Source organism: Monopterus albus, unplaced genomic scaffold (assembly GCF_001952655.1).
Source record: "Monopterus albus unplaced genomic scaffold, M_albus_1.0 scaffold31.1, whole genome shotgun sequence".
Lineage (NCBI taxonomy): Eukaryota > Metazoa > Chordata > Actinopteri > Synbranchiformes > Synbranchidae > Monopterus > Monopterus albus.
In genome coordinates, this window is record NW_018127911.1 from 920,687 (window position 1) to 943,965 (window position 23,279).

Here is a 23,279-nt window from a genome sequence, read left to right on the forward strand (position 1 = left end):
TACATATATATATATCACCTTATTATCATGGAGTTAACATCCAGGGTTGTTGTGCACAGTCCCACTGAGTTCTTGATGATGGTCCTTAGTGTCCTGTTGATTTTGTATAATGCCATGCATTCCCAGATCCATTTGTGCGGCATTGAGTCTTAGACTTTCCTGTAGTTGATTCAGGCTGTACTCACATTGGTCTGTCTGGATCTTGAGTGGTTGGTGACTGCTTTATCTATCAGCTGCTTATGTTTTTTAAGCCTCTGGTGTTGTTCCCCATGCCCTTCTGAGCTATGCTTATGTATTGGTTCAGGTGGACCTGTAGCTTGCCAGCTATGGTGCCTGATAGGACCTTCTATGTTGTGGACAGGCAGATTATTGGCCGGTAGTTGGATGGTGCTGTTCCCTTGTGGGGCTCTTTCATCATCAGCACTGTCCTTCCTTGTGTTAGCCAGTCTGGGTGGAAGCCTGCTGCTAGCTGGTTCCTGTTCTAGGAGATTCTTGTGGCCTGCTTTCAGGTCCTGCAGCCACTGGCCACTGGTGTTATGTGTCTTCCCTTCCTCTCATATGTTCTTCCAGTACTGTTCAGTTTCTGCTTTTGTAAAACACTAATCAGACTCAAGAATCTATTGTAAATATGGTTTATTAAAGTTTTTTTTGCTGCCACTTGTATATGTAATGTTTTCATATAAAAAAACTGTTGAAAATGAGATGAATTAAAATCTCTGAAATAATGTTTAATAGCAATATCTTATAATTTGGTCAGTATTCACATCTGTTTGTCCATGTGTATTGATTGTATTATTCTTGTATTGAATAAAGGATCAAGTTCAGAATATTTTTCATGCTAAAATTAGGAGGATGTCTGAAGGCAGTTTTATAGGATCTCCTCAAGAAGTTTGTTGTGACACTCTTCTCCCATACACTGAAAAAAGCAAGATAACTTATTGGCATTGTAGTTCCTTGTGCTGCTATGAGCATTGACTAGTACTAATCCAGTAAATACTCTTGTCTACATGGGAGTCAGCTTTGAAGGTTTATGGCAGCAGTCTGCAACCGTTAATTAACATTAGGGTCACTGAAGGATCACAATCAGCTGGGAAGGAGCTGCCCTGGTGATTTATGACTGCCCTGAAATCAGAGAGAGCAGCCATGCATTTCACACACATTCTGGTGTATGATGTACTTAAATACACACCACACGCATACACTCATACAAAGCAGAGACATACATGTTGACAAATGCTTGCATAATACAATGACATTATGGAGGTCACAAGCAGTGATGCAGATATGAAATGAGTCTAAATAGGCGAAACCCATCAGCAGCTAATGAAAGGCTCTTCAGTTCATTTACCTCTCTAAACCAGTCTCAAATGTCTGCTTCATTTATGTTATGTAAACACATTGAAATGGAAACATTCAGGCATTCAACCCATTGATGCCATCTAAATACAGTATATAGGCATTAAATTGATCTCAGTATATTACACAGCACAATTCATTTACAGGAGTGCAAACACCTGCATTAATCACTCCACTTCGCTGTTAATCACTCCGGTCCTTTATTCCAGTGGCCATGGAAAAATGGGATATAAAAGGAATCCATATTTTCCTAAAATTCCTAAAATGTAAATGAGATTTTTTTTCTAGTTTTAAACTTATCGTGGTGTCTTTCAGCCATCAGGAATTAGGGAGGTTTGGATGAATTTTGAATTTATATATACTTTACAACTAAAATATTTACGAAACATCCTGGAAAACATGTTAAAAACAGTAGCTGCAAATTGCAAGTTTAAGTGTCATGTTAAAATCTCTTAGAGACATTTCACATTTAATACCAACAACAGAAAGAAAGGAATGAATCAAAAGACAAATTTGGGTTAATGCAGCAATGTAAGCAGTAAGTAGAATTCATAAAGTAATTAAAAGCATTTAGAGTGAATCGGTAAGGTTTATGTTTATAGATTTTGCTCTGAGTTCACTGCTTTTTAACAGGCTAATATTGCCATGCTAAAGATGTCCACGTGTATATGTTAACATGGTAACACCACTACTCAGCTCAAGACTTAAACGCGGCTGTGAAAAAAGACAACTCAGATAAACTGTGTAAAATGTCCACTTGCATTAAATTGTGGTTATTCTGTGAAGTTACCAAAATGCTGCACTATGCTATAAACAGTACCATTTATTTACTCAGTATTTTGTAATTCTATCACTTCTAACCTTATTTGAATTTAAGACATGATCTGTCTCTCCTTGTTCACAGTATCCCCAAATCAGACAGGACATCCATTCACAAGAACCTGTTCATTGCTCTGATCTGTGCCCAGGTGATTCTACTTTGCAGTGGCTCAGCCATTCACAACAAGGTACAGGCAGAAGCATCTACTGTAATTCCCCAGTACATAAGATTTAATATTGGTATCAAAGGGCAGACTGTGGACAATTGGAAGCTAACATTTGTGCTTGTTAATATGCCATTAAACACATTTAGATTAGTATAAATATTGTTATGGTAGAATTAAATTTTCTGTAATTATTGGGATTTTTACAAAAAAGCTTTTAAAATGGCATTAATTCTAATACTTTCATACCATCTTTTTCAGTATCCATAGGCATGAACAGTACAGGCTTTAGTTAGCTTGATAATGAAATTTGAAAAGACTGTTCACCTGTTGTCTGCTTTTAACTGCTAAGCCGCAACATTATGTTTTAATCGCTACCTTAATGAGTGCTGACATCAGAATTCATACTGTGGTTCCTAGTAAAGCATATGATTTGACATCGAATGTGACATAAGTGACCAATACTATCATATCCATCAGCCTAAACACATGGCTCAGTCTTGCAGTGGTCACTCGGTGGACTGTTGTTGGTTTGACCTTAGGTCCTTTGACAGTAGGTCATGTCAGGGTGGGTTTATCCCTGGGGACAGATGGCTGCTTGTTGGAAATTCATCAGATGGTTTCATATGTTTATATATATATATATATATAGGCACACTGACTGGCAGGAAGGTAATTTTTCAGTTTTTAACAAGGTGTTTGAAAACACGGTTGGAGTCAATCCATGGCTTTGGTGTTTCACTACAGGATGCTTCATTGGTAAAGCATATATTGTTGTTGCTCGACACGTTTGGTAGTTGCAGGATTTGAATTTTTAATTTTATAATTTCTTAACATTAGACCAAATCTTTTTTTTCTATTTAATATGAACATTTATTTTATGCTCCTACCACTGTTAAAGGATTTAATATAGTACTTTTTACTGTAGTGTCTAACAAGTTGTGACAACCATAGAGCTTATTATTACTTTTGGAGCATCTACTGGAATTTCTGGAGGAAAAAAACCTGTAATGAGTACTAATTTTCAAAATATAATTAAATTGTTATTGTAGAAGATGTGCATGTGTAGATCAAAGATTCAAGCTTAACGTCTTAATAGAATATGCATGTGGTCAGCTATATTTCCTTTTATTCCTCACAAACATCATTGTAAGAGTGCAAATTTTCATTGGGTTGAGAATTTACCAAGCCAAACTGACCTTTGCAAATTGTGTAACTGCAGTGCAGTAAACCAATCCTCATGCACATACTGTATGTAACCAAAATGGAGCCAGGTACACTTTTTTGATCATGCTTATGACTGGCTGTTTGGTTTGGTCTGTTTGTAACAAAGGGACTGAAGCTTATTCTATTCTTTGCTTTTACTATTTGAACTCTCACTCAGGAGGCCCTCCTTGAAATAATAAATGTTATCTGTACTCCTGTGTTGGTTTGTTTGTAGGTGGCATGTACACTTGTGGCAGCATTGCTCCATCTCTTCTTCATGGCAGCATTTAGCTGGATGTTGGTGGAGGGTCTGCTGCTTTGGAGCAAGGTGGTTGCAGTCAACTTGAGCGAAGACCGCCACATGAAATATTACTATCTCATCGGCTGGGGTAAAGTGGATTGATAAAAAGCCAAATGATTCTTTTCATAGGTGTGCTGTGAGTGTACAGGATTTTGTTGTAATGAACAAAAATTATGTTTAACACAGGCATGTAAATCCACAAAGGGTTAGATTACTTAAAATAAATATTCTTTTGTGTAAATATTCTTTTTAGAGACTTAATAAATACATCATCAGTTATAAGGGTATTTTGCTTTTTCATTTGCATCACAGTGATCTATTAACGTTGCCCAATTTTTCTCAACTTTTTGCTTTTATCCCCTCTTCTTCCTGTTATGTAGTTCTTGCTGCTGTGCTTCATCTTCTTTATTCTCATCCTCCTCCTATTTTTATTTTTTCCCTGCCTCCCTGCAGGTCTGCCAGTGCTGATAGTGACCATCACGCTGGCTTCGGCCTCAGGCAAATACTCAGCGAATGACTACTGTTGGCTTAGTGTACAGAATGGCGTTATCTGGGGCTTTGCTGGGCCCGTCATCTTCATCATCATGGTCAGAAAATTAAGTTGTAATCCTATTACATAGTCTGCTCAGGCTGTAATCATTGAAGTACAAAATACTAGCCACATTTCTCCCATTGTGTGCTTGTAATTCTGTCCAGTAAAGCTCCACATTAGGTCTGCCTACACAACTAAAGTTACCAGTGAAACTGGAAACTGGATGGCATTTGCCAGTAATATTACATTTGTAAAACGGCTGTTGTTTAGTCTCTGTCTCTGTTCTGTTATTCTTTTTCCTTTCTTCTCTCATAACCCCAATGACAGATATGTCTACCTATATTTTTGTTCCTTTTCCTTTCTTTTTTATCTCTTCCGTTTTTCTACTCTTTTGTCTCTGTGCATCTCTTCTCTGCTTCTCTCTGTGCTACTTTGCTGATGGATCCTCTCCTTTCTGAATCCTTACATTTTTTTCCAGGTGAATATCATGGTTCTGACCAGGGTGTTGGTCATCACCATCTCCACAGCCAAGAGAAGGTCCATCATGTTGACCATGGGCACCAGTCCAGTGGAACAAGCCTATGAGCAAATCAGGTAATAACCACAAGGAGGTGCCATTTGCCCTCTTCTATAAGGTCCTTCACCTGGGCTGCAGGTGACAGAGCAAACGAGCTGTAGTCTCTGGGTGTCAAATATAAAGCAGGTGGAAGATTTTATATTCGAGTTGTAATTTTAAAACTGTGAGTGTCACTTATTAAACAAGATGGATTGCATTAGAGTTGAGTCATGTGATGTGTTGGGCCACTATCGTTTTTTTGTTTACTTTTTACATTATTTACAGTGTATTGCACAGTATTACATCTGATTTTGAATAAACAAAATTTATCAAAACTGTTGATTGAAGGGTCTTGTGCTTATACTGAATTTCTTGGATTGTTTTGTTTGTAGGATTGTTTGATTTGGAATGTATTAATGTTGTCAGTAATGGAAGCAGTTGTATTAGTTGTGGAGTTATTATTATAAGATGTTGCATACATTTTAGGAGGAAATGCTCGTAATGTAGCTTGTAGGCAGAAAACATCAATGTAAAATATTTTTCAGCAGCTGTAGTCTGAAGTTAGTCCTTCCAGAAAAAAACATTTTGATCAAACCCCAGTTCAAATATTGATATTCCAAAATGATCTCTGTCATATACAGTGAAATAAACAAACAAACAAAAAACAAGGCACATGTAATAGTCCACACAATTTGTTGTATCTCTCTGTTGAATGATTGAAAGGTTGTGACAGTCCATCTGAAGTTCAGGCACTTTGCATGCTAAACTAGTAACTGAAATACAATTTAACCAGTTGTCTAAATGACAACCTGTACTTACACGATAGATGTTCCTTAAGATTACTCATGAAAACATTAACTTGAGTAGTTTTAATATGCTGTATTGTGGCTAAACATGCTATATTGTGTACTTTGTGGCTGTATCTTTCATTTTGTTTTTTGGCAATAGTGTTAGCTTATCAGAGTGAAACTCTGTATGTAATCCAATAGATTTCCCCCAGCAGGCATGTATAGCCAATCACTGAAAGTCATGGTAAAGTGTGTATATTTTTTCACTACCTCAGCCCACCGGGGCACACAGTAGGTACTTTATGAAGGCTTTCAAAGCAGGCCTTGAACCATTTGGCACCCCTGGGTGTCAGCCGTTTTGGAAACTCAAACACATTCCTCCGCTGAATAAACTGGTGCTTGCCGCTGTCCATGTCACACTCACATGCACACACATACAGTTGGTGTGGTTTGGTGGTCACCTGAGCGGGAAGCTAATTCCACTCTAAACAGAATTAAGGCAAATTTAACGTGGGAAGTTGTCACCCCATGAGCCTTCCCAGCTGCATAGCGTTGTATATGGAACAACCAGCCTGCCAAAGCCGCTCAGTTTTGTCCAAAAAGAACTGAAAAGTTGAGAAATCTGGAACTGAGCTCAGGATGATCAGGGAGGAAGGAAAATTTTATGTAGGAAATACTTAATGTTATCTGGGGTAGTCTAAGTTCAGCTTAGTCAAATACACACCTTGGCCAATATGCATGTGTATATATTTATATTTTTGTGCTGTTGTTTGTATCTTTGTGTGTGAGCACAGGGCCGCTGTAAAAACAGTGCTGGTGTTGGTCCCCATCCTCGGATTGACGTGGCTGTGTGGCGTCTTGGTGCCTTTCTCCATTGTCTTGGCCTATATCTTCATCCTCCTCAACTCCCTACAGGTACACGATTGTTTTAAAACCTCTACAGAGGCAAAAGCAAGCACATGGCTTATATTAAGGGTACATAATTTTAGCTCATCATATTAAAGACTTTGGTCATACAAGATCTTTACTTGCACAGTAATGCATGATTCAGTGTAAAAAAGCAAGTTAACATGTAGTTGGATCTGTGATCAAAAGTAAATGTACAGTATAAGGGTGGCCCCACTATTTAAAAAAATTAATAAAATTGGAATTTATCTTTATTGTTTTCTTGTAATGCACTATGGAAATGACTGAACTTTTGAAATGCATGAATCCAGACATGCATCACTCACTCAGCTGGAGCACTATTAGTAATAGAAATATAACTGTTGTTTTAGCTTTTAAACCACTTTTTTGTTTGTTTTGCTTTTTTCCTTCAATGAGGAAAAAGAGAGATTTTCTATTACACATTGTAATTTTGCCCTTCTCTGGTGGAGATGTTACACAGCCTGTCAAGGTTTTTATTTGTCAGTGAAAAGGCTGAGACAGAAAAGTGAGGAGGGAGGGGAGCTTCCGTCTGGTTTGTGTTAGTCAGGTCCTTCATTTTAACAAGTAAAGTCAGTCTGTAATGTTTGTTTGCTTATTTCTGCTTTATGTATTCAGAGGTCAGCATTATTGTTGTTTGTGGCTTATGTTGTTGGCTTTAGCTTTTAGCGGTGATATTCTGAGGCTTGTTTTGTCATAACTTTTGACAAAACAATGTTTTTTATAGGCACTAGTTAAAGTATACACTCTAATTTTGACAAATTCTGCAACAAGTAGTTTACTAGTGTGCATCACAGCTTCATTTGAAAACTGTCACAACTGAGAACTATTGGAATAATACCCGTGTACCCCCGTTTCTCACTGCACTGCAGTGATGAGGGAAAAGGGGAGAATGAAAACGTACAAATCTCTGTCTGTGGGAGGCGGCTCCACTTTCCCCAGCTTGTTCAGACCCACTGCTGTGTTTTATAGTCAACTTTTAATCAGCTGTATCTTGAATTGAACTCTATATTTAATGATAAAATCAATAGATGTTTTAGCTGCAGCTTGATCATTAAGCAAGGCCCCTTGGTTGCCATAAATAGTTTGTTTCCCCCTTATAACTTATTACCTTTTTTTCATGTTGACAGTAATTGATACAGATGGTTTTTCCGGGCTCTTATACAGCTCTAGTGCCTTACATTGTTCTGTTTCAAGCGTCTGCCTGCCTATTCATTCAGCTGGAGACATGTCTGTGTGTTTGTCTGCCTAACTCGGTTGCTGTACTACTGCATGTTTTCACCTATCTTTATGGCAGTTAGTTTGAAAGCATGCTGTCCCAGTCTCATTGTCAGATAACAACACAGCCAAATGCATATGATATTAAGATGCAGTTGTATTTGTGGAGACAGTAAAGCTGAATTATTTTTGATATTTGTATAAAAGGTGTTATTATTTTCAAACACAGTGATCCAAACAACTCAGCTGTAATATGCATAGTCATTGACTCTGTTGTCAGCTGTAACAAAAAGGATAAAAAAAATAAGAGATGAAAAAGTGAAGCATAAGTTTGTTTAAGCCCTCTGCATAAACTGATGAATAACAATTCCCCATCATTATGTGATTTACTTTAGTATTTAGAGACGCCTTGTCACAGCTCTATTAAATTTTTTAAAAATCATTTCAGTCACTCCCAGTTCTGCTATATCACATATTGCAAATAAAAATCCAGCACATGTATGATAAAGCGGTTTTCTCCTTATAAAACCTTGTCCTTAAACATCTTATTTTTACCAAGTTAACAGTATAATTTTCCCAAAATACCAGCACTTAGTCTTGTGCTACTTGTGTCAGCCTCTGTCAGTCAGTCAGTTTATCTTTGGTCCAGATGAACTAATCTTGACAACTACAGACAGGATTGGCATGATATTTTGTACAGAAATCCATGGTCTCCATAAGATGAACCCTACTTTTTATGATGCTGTGACCTTTCCTCCAGCGTCACTGTGAGGTTGACGTTTGTGAAATAGTGAAATATGTTAACAATGATTTGATGGTTTGCCATAAAATCAGCTACAGCTAGTCAAAGTCCCAAGAGGATAAATTCTAATGACTGTGGTGATCTCTGACATTTAACACCACCAGATCAAACCTTTTTCTTCAGTGTAATATTTTATGGATTGACACCAAATACTGATATTCACTGTTTCCAGTTTGTATTCTAATGGCTTTGGTCATCCCTTGTCTATTGCTTTAGTTCCACCAGTAGGTTGACAGTTCAGGTTCAGAGTGATATGTCTCGACAAATATTGGATGGATTGCTGGTAAACTCTGTACAGAGATCCATGAGATCCATCCATTTTTTTTTCCTTATCCTTAATGATTCTTTTAATTTGTTAACTGCACGTTACATTACAGTAGCTCACTGTTACCCTGTAGAAGACAGTCTTGCCTTCTTCAATGCCACTGTTAAACATAATCCTACCATCCTGGCTAATCATAAAGATGATGAAATGTATGAAACCTTAACAATAATGCATGCAAAACCTGAGGTGGTTGGCAGGCGATAAAAAGAAAAAATAAATAAAAACGCTCAAGTTTTTTAGGAAATCGTTTTTTATTTGCAGCTGTTATATTTTCAGTGGGGCCAGCCAAAGCAAGATAAAGCTTAAGCGGCAAGCCTTTACTGTTAAATCAATAAAACAGATAATGTTGACAAGCCTTTTTCACTGCACTCCTTCATGCCCTCCCTCTTCTCCTCTTCCTCCACCATACACACAACAGTGTCTGAAGTGTCTCTACTGTTGTTATTTGTCTCAATAGAGACCTAATCTGGCCATTATGAACAAACATTCTGTAGACCTGGCATAAGAGCATGCCTGCTGCACTGACCTCAGCAACCAGGGCTTTTGATTTTCACTCGTCTCTCATTAACTGATTGCAGAAGATGCTCAGTTTGAGTGAAAGTGGCATCTAGGACATAGGTTATCTTAATCTGTTACACTTCATCAGTGATGTGTAGAAGTTGCTAAAGTTGTTAAATGTTTTGCTTTGACAAAAAAGGAAAACGGAGGAAAACGGAGCATGTCTGCTTTTTCGTTAACTAGCATGCTGGTCATTGTGAAGCAGCTTATTCACATCTGTAGTTCATGCGACTAAGGAAGCACATAGTTGTTTGGTGAAAATCCTAAACATAAAAACAAATTCAAATTCAATCAATTCAGTGACATTAAAAAGTTTAAAGTTTAACTTATCAGAAAGGGGGTGAAATTATTATTTTTTCATCTTTAAAATGAGTGACTTTTAAAATGCGATAGAAAATGAATGAACGAATGAATTTTACTTCATCGGAAAACATCAAAAGCACAAAATTGCATTTATGTAGTTTGCATTAGATAACAGTGCAGCAGAGGCACATATGAAGTTCTATGTGAGTATCTTGTTCCCTTGAGTGATTTTAACTTCACACTCGTACCCAGTAGTTTTTATGAACATCTTCACCATAAATACTGGCATGCCTCATCTGCTTCCTTATCAAGCTAGAGATAAATAGCATGGGGTGCTGTGTGTGTGTGTGTGTGTGTGTGTGTGTGTGTGCATGAACATTGATGCATGTATGTGTGTGAGAGTGAGAAGGGGGTTCTTTGGATAGTCCATAAATCGCTCCTCCCTCTGTCATCCAATTTCTGGGCAAAGTCATTCAAAACCCCCGCACTATCCATTACCTGGGTATAATAGGCTCCTGGCCATGCAGTGTCCATCTTATTATTAGCCCATAACTTTAAACTATCAATAACTTTGAGCTACGGAGGGAGGCAGTGGGTGAAAGAGAAAGGAGGAGAGGGAGAAAACAAAATAGACTGGTGACAGAAGCTGGAGAGTTGGAAAGAAAATGTTAGGGTAGCAATGGTCTTCCGTAAGTTGTTGAGGGTGTGAGTGAGTCTGTGTGGTTTGTTTCTGGTAACTTTACAGAGAAGATATTTGGCAAGCGTGTATCCTTTTATTTCTGTTATGTCAATTTGCTGCCTGTGGAGGGCAACCCTGTGCTTTGTCATTACACTGTGGAGATGAAGCGAAATCAATGAGAGAATTTACCTGAGCCATTTCATTCATATCGCATTAAGGTCTTTCATACAGTATCACAGGAACTGATGACAATAATCTTTTTGCTTTTCTTCTGAAGTGAACAGAGTGGCAAGTGGCAGTGAGATTTTACAGGCATTCAGTAAAGCTTTACAAGTGAAGTTTGTCATTTCACTCAGGGTTAAATTTGACTTCAGATGAAATACTGCAGTATGTCTATAGAGATTGCAGTAAATGTACATTCGTTTTATTAGTTCGTAACAGTACATAATATTGACCTAACATCACTTTCTGATGTCACCAGCTTGAAGTGACAATGCATTTTAATAATCATATTGAGAAAGAATTTCTTTTTCACTCTTATATACTGTATGGCCTTTAAGGTAAGCAAGCACATTTTCTCATCTAGTGTAATTATTTTACTCACCATCTGAAAGTCTCAAGTCTTGGCAACCTGCCTTTCTTTTTTTAAAGACAACACTGTGTTACTTTTTGTTGCATATTGCATTATTGTTTTTTTTTTCTTTTACAGTACAACAGTAGTCTGTTGAAGTTGAAAGTGGGGGTTCAATTAACGCACTGATTCACCATTCAAAGACATATTAGACACTCAATAATGCAAAGACAAATTGGCTGGAAAAGCAGACTTCACCTGAGGCGTAGCTTTAATGCAGCTTAAGGCATCAGCGTGTATTGTTTTCACCGAAGTAAATGCAGCTCCACCACTGACTTCCATAAACACACACACCTGGCTATTGGAGCATGACATCAGACTGTATACAAGATATAGATATGATCAATAGAGTGTTGCTCTGCTTATTGATTTTTGCCATATGGGAGATTTGTTGTGTGAGCAATGCTTTTATAGCATTTGAAGTGATTGTTTGAGAATTGGTTGGTTTTTTTTTTTTTTTTTTTTTATCAGTGCTGTAGCTCAGAACCTGCAAAAATGGTGTTTACACTACTGGAGAGGTTATATTCCCAATTCAGCTTAACACACAAAGCATGGCATTCTCTCCACCAGACAGGGATAAACCCAGAAGGATATACTACTGGGAGTTTTTCTGCTTTTATTAAATATTACATTTTAGCAACTTACATGAACTCTCTCTTATATCCTTGTCCACAGCTAGAAAATCTGTCTGTAAAATCTGAGATAAAATTTGATCTCGACACATTTAGTTTGACATTGAATTTCACTCCATGTGCTTTTGAAATTTGGGTTAAATGATGGTTTAGTGGTATTGTTAATTGATTTAGACTGGACTTGTGGTCATAGTGTAAAATTGTTTTTCTGCTAGGCTAAGTATAAAACTAATTAACTTTAAACAGAATGTTGCCTCAAACTATGAACGGACAGCAGTGATTCAGCATTTTCTGATATAAGAGAAGTTATTATTGGTAAAACAAATTTTTCACATTGCCAACATCACACATATGTCCTTGCTTTGCAGTGATTTGTAGATCATAAAATAGCAAATAAAATATTTGAAAAATACTACAAACAAAATGATCTATAACTATCTATAGCTATCTATATTAATTTTAAAAAATCCAAATAGTTGACTTTCATACAACGTCGATTGTTGTCATTAATTGGGATTTTGTGGGTTTTTACTTATGCTAATGATGGGTTTACATATGCCAAGTCTGCATTTTGATTTTTAAGATCAGTCTTGATTAAAAAAAAAATTGACATGGGTAAGAGCAGGTTGGCAATCTGTAATTGTTTCCCAAATCAGATGCCGGATTTTGTTATTCTTCTGTTACTTGTTTTTTTAGAAAGACAGTAAAAATAACAAAACATTTGTGAATGAGTCCTGATGATTTTTATGGGGAGCTCTTATTTAGGCATTTAGGCCTTAACAGGTGGTAGGCAAGATGGAAAACTTTCCTATATACTATAAGTGGGAGAAAGTGTGCCCTTAATATTACCTTGAGTCAACCTCCAGTTTTGAGGCCCTTGTAAAAGCTAGAGTAAAGCCATCTCCATACTTGTTGTTGAACTAGAAAACTAAATAAATCACATATAAGTGAATCCATATTGGCGTCTCTGTGTTGCCTGGCACTGTCATTTAATAATCAGATGTGTTTTGCTCTTGCTGCTGTCTAATAGCAGTGTGGTTTGTGCATCCTGAAAAGCTGGTGCATCAAAAATATTCTCCCTCCAACTCCAATTTCAACCTTTACTCTAACACCATACTGTCCAATAGAAAATTAGAGAGCATTCAACATTAAATTGGTAAGGTAAGAATAAGCTGCCAAAAATGCAGAGAGCAACAGCAGAGAATAGACCACTGGATGAAGAGTTTTTGGCATGTGCTCTGCACAAGACAAAAGCCTGAAAGAGGTGATGGTGGGTTTTGTGTGGCTGTGGATTTTAATGTAATGTCCTCATAAGAATTGTAAGTGTGTGTCTGTCTAACCACTTGACTTCACTATCCTCAACCCCCTATAAATGAAGGCTAGAAAACAGTATAGCTTCTACACAGGTCCTGTCAGGTATCTCCATTCCACTCACCTAGACCTGCACAACTGTCATTCAAAGCCAGTCCCACCAAACCCACCACAAATATTCAGTGGTAGGGCAAATTCTGTAGGATTTAGGAGTAATAGGAGTAAAAAAAAATGTAATGCAGCAATAAAGTAAAACAAAAACTATGTTGGCAGGTTTTAATGTTGACTTATTGATACCAAATATTACTATTATATTCAAAAGCTAATACTTGTGTTGTGATATATACATTTTCAATTAAACCAAATCAAAAAAAGAACAAAATCTTGTGAAAATTAATTAGAGTTTTGTACATTATTAATTTGGGGGTGCTGACTGTTATGTAGTTGGATAGTAACACACACAAGGAGAAATGGCTCTTTTTTGTTTAAATGCCCAGTATCAGCAAACCTTATATCAGTTCAACCTTGGTTATAACCCAGTCTTTGTCAGCTACTTGAACACAGCACATGCACACATACAAGGACTTGTGCAGGAGCACACACACACACACACATGCACAGCAAACCTCTGTCCAGCCAGATCATAGAAGAAAATGTTTTTCTTTTTTTTTTTGTTTTTGACAAAACACGAACCATATTCCTTTGACCTCCTTATTCAGAGTCAGCTGTATTTCACTGCACATGCAATTTAAAACAACAACCATCGCTCCTGATGGATTGGAGTTTACTGGATGTACTGGGACAATAAATATGATATAAGCATAAGAATCTGCATAATATGCAGAAACAGTTTAGCCATACAAACTTTATGTAGTCCGCTGTGGCTATACTCTGACAAGCCGGTTAATGGGACAGTAAAAATATTCGGCCCTTGGCTGACAAAATTACACTTAATGGAATGAAATACTGTATTCATACACTACAGTATATGCCTTTTTCTTTTCTTTTTTATAGGTTTTTGTTTTTCAAACTAAAATGACATATGATTAATCTTACTCAAACTACACAGGTATTACTTGACATTAATAGTAGTCTTTAGTTACACACCAAACATATTTTAAATGACTCAATTTAACAACATTATTGCAAATGATGTCAAAAAACAACAAAAAGGTTTCCTTAAGGAATTTAAAAAAAACCATGTGAGGATGAAAACTTTTAAGCTAATGTAGTCATAGGTAAAACCATAGAGACTTATTTATAAATCCATGTTTTAATTAGTGTCTTGGATAATTAATAGGTAGGGTTGAAAAACAAACAAAAAAATGCACAACATGATTGTTTGCATTCCCAATGCCTAGAAACTAACTTTCCCTTTGAAAGAGAGTCCACTGTTTGTGTTACATCCTCAATTACCAGTCGCAGCATTAAAAAATATTAAAATGAGATACCAAGGTCAGCGCTGACTCCCACCATGCTTTTCTGAGATGGCACTTATAATGAGAATGTAGCAGAGCTTTTTAAAGCAATATATTTTTAGTGTGTTTTGTCTCAACTTGTACTTATCATTTTCCTTTTGTATCTTTTCATCTTTTGCTGTTTTTTTTTTTGTTTGTTTTTTTTAAGTCTGAACAGCTTAAGAGCACTGTGGCACATTTCATAATGATGTATGTTCACCTACTTATAGGAAGGATTTCTTACAGATGGAGGATTAATTCAAAATACTAGCATCAAGGTTTTTGTATGGAAAAGCCCTCGTGAAAATGGTCACCTAGCAACCTTGAAATTAACCAAAAAGGAGTTGGTAAAAAAAACAGTTGTAAGAAAAAAACCTCTACCTTCGCACTTTTCTACTGTAAATATGGAATCTAGGAGTGAAGAGACGGACCAGCAAAAGTGAACAGGGAGTGGTGGTAATTCACATGAGGAAGGACTGAAGTTTTTTGGAGGATGAAATACTATGAGGGAGATCAGTTTTTAAAGACTGGCCTGGGAAAATAAAGTAGTGAGAATAATAGGCTTCCTGTCAAAGAGGCGAGAAATTCTTGTCAATGCTCACACCGGCACCTCTTCTTGTGTTAAACCTGCTGGCATTTATTTGCCTTAGAATTGCCTGCCAGCTCAATTTAGTAATAGCCTGTGTCATAAGAAAGCAAACCATTCCCTTTGCCCCTGCCCGAACATACCTGTGTGTGTGTGTGGGAGGGAGGGAGGGAGACAGAGGGAGAAAAGGGGTGAGAGCGAGAGAGAGCGTAGTCAGATTTGCCTGTACTCCTTGAACTGTTGAGTTTGCTTTTTGATACATTTAGCAATATGTGTGCATCTGGTTTTATGTTGGTGTGTCATCACCTCACTCCTTCACATCACCTACTGCCTCTCATCCAAACCATGCAGCTGACGGTATCAGGAACAGCTCCGACAACTGAAATTACCCATATCGAAACAATGACCGTTCTACTTATAAGTTCACCGCCTTGCCTTTTCGGTTGGCTGACACCACTTCACATCTGCACACACAGAAAAACACACACGCACACATATCAGTGATGGCTGGTGGTGAATAGGTCAGAGTTAGTCCTGGTTTCCCTTACCCTGCCACGTTGCAGCAGATCTGCAGTTTTGCCTGGCTTTGATGTATACTTTGCAGGAGAACTGGGTCAGCACAGGGCAAGCAAGCAAAACCCTGTTGCTCTTTTAGTAGGTGGGTGGCATGGAGGTCTTGGGAGGGGGGTTGAGAAGGAGTATCAGGGTGTCGGGAGGTTAAAAGGCTGTCAAATATCAGTTCCAATTTACATGTGAGCCATTTTCCTTTTGCTGCATTAAGGTTAAAGCAAATAAATGCTGCTGTCTGCCTCTCTTCTCGTGCAAAATTATTTCAGTAGATGGAAAATTGCTGTTCTCTAGCTTTTAGTTAATTCTCTTAACAGTCATTTTCTAAAATGAGAGAGGCAGTGCAGTTTAAACATGTGCTTGCCATGGGTCAGCCCAAGACAAATAGAAGCTGAATTGATCCCCAATAAGTGATGGTCTGCTGTAACTTAAACCTCATATTGTTTAGTTTATTTTCAAACCTACTACAAGCAGAAATTGATAACAGATGATTTACAAAATATTTTAAAATGAACTTAATGAATCTGAGAATTGAATTCAGACTTAATATTAGCTTTACTCGGGCTTGTTCATCCTGCCCCTCCTATTAGTTGTCTCTGTACATTAATGACATTTTTACTGAAAAAGGGAAGTGGGGTATAAGTGGCTCTGTAGATATAGAAAGTGCTTGGGACCATGGAGGACTGTTGCACAGTTTGGTTTGATGCATAGATGCAATGATGTTGGACATGCTTAAAATAAAGCTTGTACAACGAGTGAGGTAATATTGCCATGTAAATGACTTCTCAAAAACTGGAACTTTGGAGAGGTGAACTGATTTACTCTCCTTAATCCTTTTTTATTTTTGTCGACCAGGTAGAAATGTGATTTGAAATATGCTTTGCTGAGAGTTGACTGTCAAGACTGTTGCACATAAATTAAGCTCCACTAACAGAAAAGTCAACATAAATTCCAGTATTTGACCCTCGTTGCACAGTGATTGACATGGCTGTACAGTATATAGTGATCAAACCCTGTATGTTGAGTGTTAACTTATTAAAGTCTTTTAAAATGGCTATCTGTTTGAACAAAAAGTGTAACTTTACCAATAAATTAGTTTTTGACAGTAACTACATAAGTAAACTACACTATGACAAGAGACCATTTAAACCTTTGATTTATGATTCTAGTATTAGACTGTAATCAAGACAACTACCTGTAAACATGGGCAGGTCATTAGCAGACCATTTAGCAAAATGTAAATCTCATGCAGAGATGATTTATGTGCAGTGTGAGCAGGGTGTATTTTATAACCATTTCAACATTATGTGGAGGTAAACAAAACGGTGGCAATGTGAGCTGGACAACAACAGCTTTGGCAGCAGGACACTGATTGGGATGTTGATGTTGATTTTCCCTGCCGGCCTCTTGCCTTTCCTGCTGTGGCCCCTGGCTTGTCCCCAACAGATACCTTGGGTCATTTCCTATGCGTGTCAATGCACATGGATACTGTATACACTCTTCTCGCTGAGTGTTTACAGCCACATGCTGATTCTTATTAATCTGCTTCTTGTCGGGACAGGGTGGAGGGAGGGTCCTGGAGGGTTTGTGTTGGACTGGGAGGCCACTGAAGGTGGGTAAAATATTCACACACACAATGTGAAAGCCCTGTCTGACAGATTGCACCAGGCCTGGACTTCTTTTTACACTGAGCAGATGTGGTCTCCCACTTGTTTTCCTTAGTAATTATCCCTCATTAAGTGAAAGCATGTGCCAATCAAGCAGCTTGGAGAACTAGAGCAGGACCTGGGCCAGGGCAGAGAGAGAGAGAGAGAGAGAGAGAGAGAGAGAGAGAGAGAGAGGGAGGGGGACAGAGAGACCTCTAGCCTCATCTTCACAGTTTTTAAAGCACAGTGTCATTTCATTACTGGTCATTACTAGATTAAAGGCAGGTCTTGTTGTAGCGCAAGAGAGCTGCAGCAGCTGCAGTGCTGGCATTATTATGGCTCATTTGACTTTCTAGTGGTTACAAATTTGATGATTATCACATTTAACACTTGCCATGTTCAATTATGGCTTAATGCAATGTAGACCTTTCAATTTATAAAAGTTTTTTTGTTTAATTTTCTGCACTGTTTTTTGTAATCTGTAAGGCATTACTTCAGAAACAGCGAAAGATATGAATTATATGGTAAATTCTGATCATATCACCTTTGTGCAAATATTCGATGTTTAGTTAAATATGCTTTTTGTATTAAAAATTAATGTGTACGGTACAATACAGTAATGTAATAAAATCACTTATTTGTCTAAAGAGAACACATCTTTTCCCCACCCTTTCTGTGCAAAATAATGTGGCCTCTTTTTTTTTCCAGGAACAACACAGGGTTAAAATGGGAGTAAATACAACACATCATTAGACATCACTTCCACTGGTGATAATAAATAATGATTTCACTGGGATGCACATGTTGCTCTGTGTTTAATGACAGGGAGTAAATTCATTGCCAGCATGAGTCAGAGAATTTGAGAAGCTGATAGAGTATGACCCATTGTTGTGCTTATTCAGCTTTAATTTAATCACAGCTTTGCTCATACAGTCTGTTTTCCGTATGTAAAAGTAACCTTAACTGTGACTAAAAATATGGGAACAGCACACATCAAATCTTCTGAACCCTTTTATGTAAACTCCTTCTTTGCGTTAAGTCTCAGGCTTGAGTGAAAATGAGTTACCTTATTTAAATCACCTGATAGAAAATAATAGGTGAAACAGATTCCTTTTATTTCCATGCATTTCCGACAGTGACAAAAACACAAGTGATCCTCAACAACAAAAGAGTGCTAGGAGAAAAGAGACGTCTCTTCCAAAAAATAAAAGCAAAAAAACGAAGATATATGAAGTCTTCATGTCGATGAACTACCATTCATTTTCACTTTGAAGTCCTGCGAACCATAGTAAAGTGTGATTGCATGTGACAGTCGCAGAGTCTGCCGGTTTATCATGATGGATACACCCTGCCACCAGGATGGTGTTGTGGCACACAACACACACGCATACACACACTCATGCATGCACAGGCATAGACAGATACATGGATACAGAGGCATATACAGTAAAAGTGGTTTATGCAGGCAGGGGTGCACTGACACAGAGCCACACATAATTACACTCTCACACACACACACACAAGGTTATTCCTGATCCTCTTTAAGATAGTGCACTTGTGCATATTTCAGTATGTAACGTTTCCCTCATTGTGGTTTTCTTAGCTACAGGTTTGTTTAATTTTCATTTTATTTGAATTCATTTCATTTTTAGCAACCTTTTTCTTTAGTTGTGCTTTGTTTTGCATATAGCTCAATTTAAAAAGGAAATTTTAACATTTACTACAGGTGCTCAGATACATCCTTGGCATATTACTGCCACTTTTAAAGCAAGACAGAGGGAGATAGAAAGTCACATTTGAGGTGTGTGGAGCTGCTGCATTTTGATATTATTATGCAATAAAATGTGTTATTTTGCAGCTTTTGGTCTTTGCACATATTTTAAGAACAATTTGCGAAAGGCACACTCAATAGAATAAAATTATTACATTCACAGTCAGAAATAATTTGTATCTGTTAAAAACACATTTCTTCATATTCAGATAATGCATCTGTAGGTTACATTCCTAACAAATACAAGGTCACAGATACAGCACAGTAACATAGCGCAAGACACCCACTGACAATTCACAAGACTAAATAAGTGAAGGATGTTCTGTTTCCCCATCTCTCCTTCCCTCCCATGCCCATATGGACACACATCACACACACACTCACCTACACACTTCTTGATCTTGACACATGCCATTAACCTCAGCTCGGCTCACCTCAGCTGGGAAACAGGAGAGCAAACGCATCCCATAATGGTGCCTGGAGCAATCTTTTTCCTGTTTTGTACCCAAAAGCAGCTTGTTCAGACTTTGCATATTGCATCCATTTGTCATTGTTAGTCAAGGGCACTGCAACGCAGTCCTGTCAGCAGTGCAGTTTTAGGTGTCCTGTTCAAATGTTTCTGTGCATAGGGTGTGCATCTGTGTCCACGTGTCTGTCAGGTGATTTTAAATTTGTTTTCATGCCTACGAATATATGGATATGAGTAACTGGATACATTGCACACCTCAAAAAGAAGACCCAAGGGCAAATATTCAATTGTTTTCTGCGTACGCTCTTTATGCACAAAACCATAGTTTCATTGGTTTCCACAGGTTCGGTACACTTGCACTTAAAAAGCAAGCTGAGGCCTGTTGTCAGATAGTTGGTCCACAGGGAATGTCTTGGCCACCACTGTAGAAGCCTGAGTTAATTTTTTAGAAACTGTACATTTGGCTAGGTTATGTGTTCTTTAGAAGGTGTGGGAAGTCAGAGTGGGCCACATGTGCTACATTTGTTATTTTGGGAGAAATGTGCACATTACACATCCTCCCTGTTAGATGAAAACATATTGTTGGCAACAGCATGTTACAAAGCTAGTATATGTCAGTCTACAATCTCCTGCCAGGCTGTTAGTAGTAGGCTGACAGGTGTCTTTACGTGTTGAAATAAATAAATAATTAACCTCTCTTCCACAGTGTTACCATCTTCATCGCATGTATCCTTTTCACCTCAATGCTATTTATCATACAGTTTTGATGCTGCAATGGAAGTTGCTTCACCACTACTCATTTACACTTTGCTGGCCATCTTTGTCTGCTGGGTACACGTGTTGCAGTGCACTACAAGGTGAAATAAACAAAGTTGTCAATAATAATACAGTTTGTGCCCACTAAGTACTAATGCAAATTGATAATTTGTGTATGCATATTATGAAAACATCTGTTATTTTTTGGACTCTGAATCATTTTAAATGGGTCAAAATGTAGATTTACCAGTGGAAGATTTCATAGATTTATACTGTAGGTGTCATGAGACCTTCATACCATAAGTGATACTAGAAACTGAATTAGCTAGGAAATATTAAGCAATTTTTACTTAGAGCCGTGCGTGTGTGTTATATTTTGATGGATGCCTGTAAGTCTATGGATATGTGTGAATCTGTGTGCAGCTGTTGCATTTATGTATATCATGTTGATATTGTGTAATTCTACATGCTAGTGTTTCTGAAAAACTATGTCTATACAGTAGGCTGTTTATAAATTGCCTTGTGTATTTTAAACTGTATATCTTGCAGCTGTATCTGTATGTGAGTGAATTTAGGTGGAAGAGTGTGCATACAGGTTTTGTACCTGTATATTTCTATCATAGCCCTCATTTGGGAGCAAATTTCTGACTGCAGACCAGCTGATTTGGGGGGGAACTGCCTGCTTGGGGATAATGTAACTTCACCCAGTTTACCCAGTAATCATTAAAATTTTATTCTTTGTATACATACAGTATCTGTATGTATACCCTCCTATGGTAGCCACTTTTGCATTTATGTATAGTACAAATATCAGTAACCCACTGTACAATACAGTGCAGTAGCGTGTGCGTAGACATATGCCCATGTGTGCAGTTTCTGTAAGCCAAACCCACTCCCCAGTTTCTCAGCAGCAGATTTCTTCCAACATTTGTTCCTCTCTGTCAGTGGAGAACTGTGCTTAGACAACACCCCGGGAGATTGACAGTGGAATCACATACCATTTGACAAGGGGGTGCCCTAGAAAGGACTGTTGGATACCTAAGTATTTTTAATTAAACAGGTCTCTCTCCTAACAGAGCGCTTTCCCTCACCAGTTCAAAGACTTCTGCTTTGACCCATATGTTAAAAGTTTGTATCAGTTTTCCATGGCTATGTTTTACTTGGCACCTAAGACATGCAACCATAAATTGTCTTGTTTAAAAGCTAGTTTGTTTACAGTTCACTCATTTTCTCAAGCTCTCTTTACCACCCCTCCCCATTATGTTACCACATGTGTGCGGTGTGATCAGTTTCAGGGTGTAGTTTCTCCCATTGGACTTGCAACAGGCCCACTTTGTGTAAAAGCCTCAGAATTTCATTAATTTTAAAGAAAAAAGTTAAAAATCACTTATATTATCAAATAGACAAATCTTCCACATAAGCTTGTCACCCCCTTTACCCACCTTTCATGCTGGCTTATTTAAACATTACAAGTAAAACAGAGTGCTCATCTGTTACATGGGCACTTCATCAATAACATTTGTCCGTCTGATGTAAAATCAATATGACACACACCGACACAATGCCGGAGCAATGGCAAATGTGCCCTCATTTGTCATCGACTGGCAATAAAGATATGTCACAATTGATTTTAGCCCAGTTTCCCCCCTCTCTCTGACTCTCCTTCTACCCTGTTCTTTCTTGCTTTTTTGCAGTAGCGGTAACAGAAAAAAAAATTATGTTATTATAACTGAGGCATGGTCAACCTTGCCAAACTCAATTAATATTGGAGCAAGGGGCTGTAATGATTTGACGGCCTGCATGTTGTGTTTTTATTGAGATGCCCTACCAGAGATGTTATAAATTAAAAGGGGAAGGGATAGATGAATGGATGGCTGAGTGGGTCTGATCTCTGGTTTGGCCTGTGCTTAATATAGATGTGTTTAACAGGCTTACAAACTCTTTCCTAATTTTAATATTTTAACTTTTTTTTATTATTCTAATTTGGGTTTAGCTACATGAATCTTTTGTGCTCCACCATGAAACAAAAACTTTTGATAACCCTGGATTGATAGAGTTCATGGAGCTTAATTCTAAACTAGAGGAAAGTGCCCAGCATGTGTGTTTGTTATTGCTGCATAGACTCAGCTTAGGAGTGCTAAGTCATATTAGTTTTTGTTTTGTTTTGTTTTTCTTCAATATTAAAACAGCTGAAGGTTTGATTCAAACAACAATATAACAAAAGTCAGGGTGAAAGTCAGATTACAAAAATACCAATTGCGATGCAAACACTGGAAGCAGTACCAAGAGCAAGCTTTACAGATCATTACTTGTGTGAACTGTGTATGACATCTGTTTATGGACATGTGTGGTCTGGTTATTGTACAGTTTCATGTGGTTCTACAGTATACTTGTGTGCGCTCCACTCTGTGTCCACTGAGTGAATGTTTGTGTGCCAGATTTGCTATCGCGGTTTGTTGCCAATGGGTTGTGTGTATCCACATTGCGCCAGTGGTAGCGAGCAACATCTGTTTCGGGCTTGTTGTTCCTCTTGGCTGCTTTTCAATTGGATTTCCTCAAGCAGGGCCAAAAGCTGTCACCTCTGCCAGGCTCTGTTAGCGATCACCGCCGGCCCCTATATTAAGTAGGTGGTTCAGGGCTAAGTTAATAACTCTCCCTTCTCTCCTGAGCCATCACACACCAATACTGGTGTTGCTGCCGACCTCAGGGTGCCTGTTTGTATGTGTGCCTGTGTATGTGTGTACACTCTTAGTTTTCCTGTCTAGCAGTACACCCTGTAGAGGCAGGCTGGCTTGGGGGTCCTCTCCTCAATGTGACAGGCCAAATGACTGGATATGTTTGTGTGGGAAAGAAATGGGGTGAGTCTTAATAGGTCTTCTCCGAGAACGACTGCTCCTATTTCCCTAATAATGTACAACACGA

General features: G+C 38.0%; 1 protein-coding gene across 7 annotated transcripts in view; it reads left to right on the top strand.

The window, feature by feature from the left end:
- The window catches only part of LOC109958158 (adhesion G-protein coupled receptor D2), an 83,507-nt gene that overhangs the window by 9,984 nt on the left and 50,244 nt on the right, over window positions 1–23,279 (top strand). For all 7 annotated transcript variants that reach the window (XR_002274632.1, XM_020596579.1, XM_020596581.1 and 4 more), the window contains 5 exons: window positions 2,261–2,363; window positions 3,781–3,934; window positions 4,300–4,433; window positions 4,857–4,972; window positions 6,517–6,637. Coding sequence is in view for 6 of the 7 variants with exons in the window: in XM_020596579.1 (XP_020452235.1) it covers window positions 2,261–2,363; window positions 3,781–3,934; window positions 4,300–4,433; window positions 4,857–4,972; window positions 6,517–6,637 (628 nt within the window). In the remaining variant the exon portion in view is untranslated. The remainder of the gene's footprint in view (window positions 1–2,260; window positions 2,364–3,780; window positions 3,935–4,299; window positions 4,434–4,856; window positions 4,973–6,516; window positions 6,638–23,279) is intronic.